This window comes from Tenrec ecaudatus, chromosome 4, assembly GCF_050624435.1.
Source record: "Tenrec ecaudatus isolate mTenEca1 chromosome 4, mTenEca1.hap1, whole genome shotgun sequence".
NCBI classification, from domain to species: Eukaryota; Metazoa; Chordata; class Mammalia; order Afrosoricida; family Tenrecidae; genus Tenrec; species Tenrec ecaudatus.
Window position 1 is genome coordinate 169051977 of NC_134533.1, and position 8501 is coordinate 169060477.

At 46.2% G+C, this 8501-nt stretch overlaps 1 protein-coding gene across 1 annotated transcript; it reads left to right on the top strand.

Moving 5' to 3' along the window:
• The first annotated feature begins 4130 nt into the window (after positions 1 to 4130).
• On the top strand, positions 4131 to 5512 carry LOC142446115 (small ribosomal subunit protein uS13-like). Its single transcript, XM_075547881.1, has 2 exons — positions 4131 to 4225; positions 5023 to 5512. Exons 1-2 carry the CDS (start codon positions 4131 to 4133, stop codon positions 5510 to 5512), a joined length of 585 nt encoding a protein of 194 aa, XP_075403996.1.
• Positions 5513 to 8501: the final 2989 nt, after the last annotated feature.

Genomic DNA, 8501 nt, shown 5'->3' on the forward strand with positions numbered 1-8501 from the left:
GCCCAGCTGTTTGACCAGGAGCAGTTAGTTAGCAGTGGAGCCAGATAGAGGGCCCAGGACCAGCTGCCCCGAGAGCTTGGGGGGGTCAGATGGGAAGGAGGAAGCAAAGATCGATATTATGATTTGCCTGTAAATCCAGCCACCGCTTGCAAGCCTCACTGCCCCACCATGATTCCCCCTTTGTGTGGCCCTGGGGCCTCCACCCGCGTCTTACCTCTAGGGCCATTTGTACCCAGTTTCCGCGCTGGGAGAGATGGGCAGGGACATTCTCTGGGGAGTCATCCCTTCAGTGGTTTTACTTTCCCTGTAACAGAGCTGATGCCAACTCCTAGGAAAACAGAGGCTGGACTCTGCTCCAGGATGTGGTAATTTACCAAACGAACCCCACCCACCTTCTGGGGCCCTGCTGGCCGCAGTGCAGTGCCGATCGGCACCCTGTGGAGCAGAATTCAGGGGTGGGGAGGGCCAGCGGGGGAAGCAGGAAACAATACCGAGCTCCAGGGGGCCAGTTAGAGCACAGATGTTTTGGAAGCGCATCCCTAGGACTTTCTTCCAAGGTGCCTCGGAGCAAACGTGGACCCCTTTAGCAGCCAAGCACTCGCCATTGGCGCCCACCCTGACATTGAAAACACCCAAACCCAATCAGGAGGTAACGACCAGGTGGTGGGAGGAGACAGCGAAAGAAGGAGGGTGGAGCTGACGAGGATTCCAAAGAGGAGCAACCTGGGAGGCTTTTCTTTGTGGTTTAAGGTAAGGTCGCTTCAGTAGTAGCTTATCATGCTCACTCTTGGAAAGAGAATTTCTTTTTCTTTTCAGACTGTGTTTGGGCAACTCCTCTTTAGCTGAAAAGTTTCACAAGCACTCTGGCTTTAAGTCCCCCTTAAACAGCCCGTCCACAGATCCCCTCATGTCTCTGCCCTCCACTTTACTCTGTAATACCTGAATTTCGGGACATTCAACATAATCACCAGACGACAGCGGCTGAAAAGTGGTACCTGTCTATTCCCCCAAGACCAAGATGCATTTACTTAAGAGGCCTTTGGCAGGCATGTACATATATAAATATATTTATATATGAGGATAGGGAAATAGATCTATGTGCATATAATTATAGGTTTAGTATTAAGGTAGCAGAAAGACATTGGGCCTCCACTCAAGTACTCCCTCAATGCAAGAATACGTTCTTCTATTAAATTGGCATTCTATGACACCCACCTTCCTGACATAATCACTGAAGACAAAGAGAGTGAATAAACAAAGGTGAAGAAAGCTGATGGTGCCGGCTATCAGAAGATATAGCGTCTAGGGTCTTAAAGGCTTGAAGGTAAACAAGTAGCCATCTAGCTCAGAAGCAACAAAGCTCACATGGAAGAAGCACACCAGCCTGCGTGATCACGAGGTGCCGAAGGGATCAGTTATCAGGCATCAAAGAACAAAAAAATCATACCATTGTGTGTTCGTTCACCTCCCTGATACGATTTCAGAAGACAAATGGGTGCATAAGCAAATGTGGCGAAGAAAGCTGATGGTGCCAGGCTATCAAAAGATATGGTGTCTGGGGTCTTAAAGGCTTGAAGGTAAACAAGTGGTCATCTAGCTCAGAAGCAACAAAGTTCACATGGAAGAAGCACACTAGCCTGTGCAATCATGAGGTGTCGAAGGTATCAGGTATGATGCATCATCAGAACAAAAAATCTTACTATAGTGAATAAGGGGGGGAGTGCGGAATGGAGACCCAAAGCCCATTTTTAGGCCACTGGATATCCCTTTACAGAAGGGTCTCAGGGAGGAGACAAGCCAATCAGGATGCAATGTTCCTAAATGGTTACCCCACCCTCACCCCCCCACCCCACTATCAAGATCCCAATTCTACCTTGCAAGTCTGGCTAGACCAGAGGATGTACACTGATACAGATAGGAACTGGAAGCACAGGGAATCCAGGGTTGATGATCCCTTCAGGACTAGTGGTGTGAGTGGCGATACTGGGAGGGTGGAGGGATGGTGGGTTGGAAAGGGGGAACTGATTGCAAGAATCTACATATAATCCTTCCTGGGGGATGGACAACAGAAAGATGGGTGAGGGAGACATTGGATAGGGCAAGATATGACAAAATAATAATTTATAAATTATCAAGGGTTCATGAGGGAGTGGGGAGCGGGGAGGGAGGGGAGAAAATGAGGAGCTGATACCAGGGGCTTAAGTGGAGAGAAAATGCTTTGAGAATGATGAGGGCAATGAATGTACAAATGTGCTAAAAAAAAAAAAAAAGCCACAGAGTGGCAAACAGATTTTTTTAAAAAGAAGCATCGTGTGGAGAGCAAATGTTTTGAGAATTATGAGCATAACGAATGTACAAATGTGCTTTATATAATTGATGTATGTGTGGGTTGTGATAAGAGTTGTATGAACCCCAATAAAATTATTTTTTTAAAGAAAGAAATGAGCTAGCAAGCCACAGAAATGCAGTATTATGGGGAGAGCGGGGAGGGAGGGAAAAAAAAAAGAGGACCTGATGCAAAGGGCTTAAGTGGAGAGCAAATGCTTTGAGAAGGATTGGGGCAGGGAATGTGCGGATATGCTTTATACAATTGATGTATGTATATGTATGGATTGTTATAAGAGTTGTATGAGCCCCTAATAAAATGTTAAAAAAAAGAAGGAAAAAAAAAAGAAATGCAGTATTATATTGACAGGGAGCTGCCAGAGGTTCAGGACAGATTCAGAAGAGGATATGGAAGGAAGGATATGATTGCTGATGTCAAATAGATCTTGACTGAAGCCAGAGGATACAAGAAAGAGGTTTACTTGTCTTTTATTGACTATACAAAGGCATCCAAGTGTGTGGATCATGACAAACTATGGGTGGCCTTGAGAATCATGGGAATTCCAGAACACTTCATTTGCTCCTGTGGTAGTTGTAGACAAATCATGAGGCAGTTGTGCAAACAGAATCAAGGAATACTGCATGGTTTTATATCAGGCAAAGTGGGTGTCGGGGTTGCATCCTCTCACCCTACTTATTCAATCTATGCTGACAAGTCATCAGAGAAGGTGGCTTATAGGAAGAAGAATGTGACATCAGGAAGGGAGGAAGGCTTATAAACAATCTTCAATATGCAGATGATCCAACCTTATTTGCTGAATGAAAAGAGGACTTGAAGCACTCTCAGATGAAGATCAAGGATTGCCACCTTCAGTATGAATTGCAGCTCATTGGAAAGAAGACCACAATCCTCACCGCTGGACCAACATAGCATCATGATAATCAGAGAAAAGATGGAAGCTGTTGAGGATTTCGTCTTGGTTGGATCCACGATCAATGCTCTTGGAGGCAGCAGTCAAGAGTTCAAACAATACTTTGAATTGTGTAAATCATCTTCATCAGTCTCTTTAAAGGGTTGAGAAATAAAGATGTTACTCTGAGGACTAAGGTGCATCTGACCCAAGTCATGGTGTCTTCCATTGCCTCATGTGCATGTGAAAGGTGCACACTGAATGAGACAGACCGAAGAAGGATCCATTCATTTGAATTATAGCATTGGAGAAGAATATTGATAGTACCATGGACTTCCAAAAGAACAATCAAATCTGTTTGAGAGGAAACACAGCCAGAACTCTCCTTAGAGGCAAGAATGGAGAGACTTGTTATCCTGAGAGGCCAGTCACCAGACAGGGACATCATGCTTGGTCAAGTGGAGGGGCAGCGAAAAAGAGGAACACTCTCAACAACAGGAACTGACACTGTGCCTCAAACACGGGAAAACTGTATGGCTGGTCCCGGACCAGGCAGTATTCCATTCTGATGCACACAGGGTTGCTATGAGTCAGAACCAACTCGCTGACCCCTCTCTACAACAACGACCTGATAGGAGGCCAAAAACAAAAAGGAAAGGCCACATGCTGTTTGATTCCAACAACATGACAACCCGAGAAAGAGACAGGAACAGATCAGTGGTTGCCAGAGGGCCAGGGGGAGAGGGGAGAGGGGACAGGAGGAGTAGAGTGGGTGATTTGGACAGTGATACTGCTTTATCTGTTAGCATCGAGTCAGGATATTGGTATTTGTGAAAATCCACAGAACTGTGCAGCACAAAGATTGAGCCCTCATGTAAACTACGCTGTTGGGTGATGGCGAGTCAGCTACAACTCACCGCGGCCGTGGGGACAGAGCGAGAACGATACCCACTGAGCTTTCTAGTCGTCATACTTACGGGAGCAGCTCTGTAGGTGATTATTACATGGAGCCATTGCTGGGTTCAAATAGCCAACCTTGAAGTTCACTGACCAGCGACAAACCATTGTATCACCAGCACTGCGTAATGCAAAAGGTGGATGATGTACCCAGGTTGATTCATCCACTGTAATAGGTATACTACAGGAAAACAGGATGTTACTCATAGGAGAGACAGGAGGAGTGGGAGGTACGTGGGAATGTAAATTTCCTGCAAACCTGAGACTGCTTTGGAAAAATCAAGTCCAGTAGAAGTGCTAATTCTCTAACTTTAGTTAGAAACTAAAGTGGCTTTAGTTTTATATCCTAATGCAAGCCCATGTTTTTTATTTTTTTTGCTTGAAAGCAGATATTTGCCATTTCTCTTTAATTGTCACGTTCTCAAATAGCTAATGCCCTGTTTTCATTTAGCCAGCCTAAGCTCAGGGCTTTATCAGGAACATCCTTGAACAATGAGGTTTCAGTCAGTAGCACGATTTGCTTACCAAAGCTGGTTTATTGCGTGTTTGTTGTCTTCACACAGACCAGAAGATACAGTGCCTCTGTGGTATACCACAGGTGTGTGCTGTTGCCCATACTAATTAGATGCTCTTGGATTGTTCCAGAACGAGGTCTGTGTGAACAGCCCACCGCACACTTACTGAACATCTAGTACCTATAATGCCTTTATCATGTGTTAGTCTGGGTGGACTAGAGAAACAAATTCATAGACACTCATATGTGTATAAGAAAGAGCTTTATATAAAGAATAATTGTACATTAAGAAAGCATCCCACCCTTTTCCACCAGAGGCCTACATGCCGCTGCCGCTGCCGCCGCCACGTCTCTCGTGATCCCCGAGAAGTTCCAGCACATCTTGCGAGTCCTCAACACCAACATCGATGGGCGGCGGAAAATAGCCTTTGCCATCACGACCATTAAGGGTGTGGGGCGAAGATATGCCCATGTGGTGTTGAGGAAAGCAGACATGGACCTCACCAAGAGAGCAGGAGAGCTCACGGAAGATGAGGTGGAGCGCGTGATCACCATCATGCAGAACCCACGGCAGTACCAGATTCCAGACTGGTTCCTGAACCGACAGAAAGACATGAAGGGTGGCAAATACAGCCAGGCCCTGGCCAACCGTCTGGACAACAAGCTCCGCGAGGACCTGGAGCAGCTGAAGAAGATCCGCGCCCACAGAGGGCTGCGCCACTTCTGGGGCCTTCGAGTTCGAGGCCAGCACACCAAGACCACTGGCCGCTGTGGCCAAACTGTTGGTGTGTCCAAGAAGAAATAAAGACTATCAACATTGTCTGTTAATCGTTTATAGACAATTAAAAAAAAAAAGAAAGCATCCCACCCCGCCCAGATAAAGTCTGTAAGTTCGATATTAGCTCATATGTCTGATACCAGTCTATAAATTCCTCTTCAGACTCAAGCAGCACAAGCAATGATGCTGAATGCAGGAAGAAAGATCACAGGCCAGTGAGTGGAAAGTTTTGTGGATCCAGTGGCAGTGGAAACATGTCAGTGCTGGCGTGGGGCTCCACATGGCTCCTTCAGTTCTAGGGCTCTGGCTGCTATCAGCATGGCTCCATGTGGCTTGTCAACAGGAATGTCAAGCAGAGAGGGAGTGCGTCCTGTGTCCAGGGAAGAAGATGGGAGTTCTCAGAATCCTCAGAAGGTCATGCCCGTAACCTGATTGACAGGCTAGACTCCACTGCTTTGCAAGTTGACAGGAGACTATGTAACTGCCACACCATGAATTGAGGAATGCAAAGAAATACAATCCATGCCTCATGTCCTCAGAGAGGAGCCCTGGTGACCCAGTGGTTAAAGCACTCAGCCACGAACCCAAAGGCTAGTGGTTTGAATCCACTAGCTGCCCTGTGGAGAAATGATACAGCAGTCTGCTATAATAAAGATAGACAGCCCCAGAAACCCCACAGGCAGGTCTGCTCTGTCTCGAAGGCTCTCTGTGAGTTGTAATCCACTCAGCAGCCAGGGGTGAGGTGGGATGGGGAGGGTTGGTGGTTTTCTATTTCGTTTTGTTGATGACCTCACAGACCTGGTCCACTAGCTGAGGAAACAAAATGTAGATGCCCACAGTATCACCTAGGAAGTGTCACCTGGTTCATGGCGGCATATGTTTATATAACGAATGGATGGGAAATGCAAGGATTTCAGAGGTGGGAAAGCTGATTGTAGCAGAGATGTAGTAATTGTCTAGGAAGATGGGGAAGGTGGTAAGACTCTGGGGTGGTGGAGCTCAGACCTGAACTTCCCCAGAAAGATCCCACCAGCAGAGGCTAAGGGAGGAACACGATGAGCAGCAGGGACAAGTGGGAAATTCTTTACGACCAATGACTGCGGAGCGGGTGCTGCCAAACCAGCAGCTGAGAAATGTCAAAGTGCTCCGTGTTGGCTTCCTGTTTGCAGCCAACCCGCGTCCTGACTTGGATTCTTCCCAGGGTCACAGTCCTGCCTGAGATGCTTGAAATCCTATCTGTGTAGGAAGTCAACTTTTTAATTTATTATTAATAAAAGATCATTTTTATTTGGGACGCTTACAACTCTGATTACAATCTATACATCAAGTCTATCAGGCATATTTGTACATATGTTGCCACCATTCTTTTCTAAACATTTACTTTCTAGTGAGCCCTTGGTATTAACTCCTCTTCCTCCCCCCCACCCTCGTGACCCCTTGATAGATCATAACATATTATTATTTTCATATATCACACCCACCACTGTCTCCCTTCCCCCATGGTTTCTGTTGTTCTTCCACCTGGAGGGTGTGTGTGTGTGTGTGTGGTTATGTGTTGATCATTGCTATTGGTTCCCGCTTCCTCCTATCCTTCTGGTATTGAGGTTTCCAATCCTGCTCCTGGATTCCATGTGTCATAAGCTCTTATCTCTTATCTGTACCTGTGTACATGCTCCGGTCTAGTCCAGAGTGAGAAGCAGCATGGAGGTCATGATAGTGGTGGGTGAGGAAGCCTCAAGGAGCTAGATGAATGTTGTGTTTAATTGGTGCTTTACTGCACCCTATTTGACTCATCCCTTCCCTGTGACCCCTCTGTGGGGGGATTGTTCCATTGTCTACATATAGGCTTCTTAGCAGAGACCCTCCTCATTCTCAACAATGTTTTTGTTTGTTGGTTGGTTATGAGTCTTCTGATGCCTGTTACCCGGTCCTGATGATCGCACCGTCTGGTGTGCTTCTTCCATGTAGGCTTGTTGTTTCTCTGCTGGATGGCCACTTGTTTAACCTCAAGCCCTTAAGAGCCCAGAGACTATAGCTTTTGATAGCCGGGCACCATCAGTTTTCTTCACCACATTTTTTATGCCCCTGTTTTGTCTTCAGCGATCATGTCAGGAAGGTGAGCATCACAGAATGGCAGGCTATTAGAACAAAGTGTTCTTGCGTTGAAGGAGTACTTGAGTACAGGTTCAATGTCTGTCTGCTACTCTAATACTTAACATATAAATATATGTACATAGATCTACTTCCCTATCATTATATATAAATATATTTTGCCTCCTAGTTCTTTCCTCTATTTCCTTTGACTATCCTCTTGTCCCATATCATGTTTGGCCTTCATTCAGGTTTCAATAATTCCTCTTGGCTACATTGCCATGATCAAGCCCCACCAGGCATCCTATACCCTCCTCTAGCTATCAATTTTAGATCACTTGTTGTTCCCTTGTCCCTGGGTTGGTTGATACCACCCTTCTTTTCCCCTGCCTACCCCCCTACCCAGCACCGTTGGTCCCATTGCTTTCTCCTCCAGATTGTTTATCCCACCTATCTTATCTAGATAGACATGCAGAGATAATAATAAGCACAAAAACAAGAAAGCAAAACAAAGCAACAAAAGAAAACAAACCAACAACAAAAGAAAACCAAAGACAAAGAAAGAAAAGCCTATAAATAGTTCCAGGTCTGTTTGTTGACCTTTAGAAATGTGCTCTGGTTGAGTCTGATGGGGTGCCATGACCTGGCCCTAAAGTCTACTCTTGGTATTCCCCGGGGACTTCATTGCTTTGCTCCCCTTGCTGCTCTGTTGCACGCCCTTAGTGTTTTGATCCAGTGGGTAGGGTCATAGTTGGCACAATTCCCACATTGTATCTCCAGTGTTGTTCCCCCCCACCCCCAGCACTATGGGTCAGTGAAGGACATTGTGTCTCACTCATGGTGGGGCCCAGCCCTACGATCCTCTCTGTACTTTGGCTTCTCTGAGCAGGAATATCTTCCTCAGGGGAGGTCAGACATAGCTCCC

Bases quoted from the DNA above. Each gene is read 5' to 3' on its own strand.
- LOC142446115 (XM_075547881.1), top strand. From the start codon at position 4,131: ATGGCGAGTCAGCTACAACTCACCGCGGCCGTGGGGACAGAGCGAGAA. The intron at 4,226-5,022 runs GTAGGTGATTAT...CTTTTCCACCAG, and splicing joins ATACTTACGGGAGCAGCTCT to AGGCCTACATGCCGCTGCCG.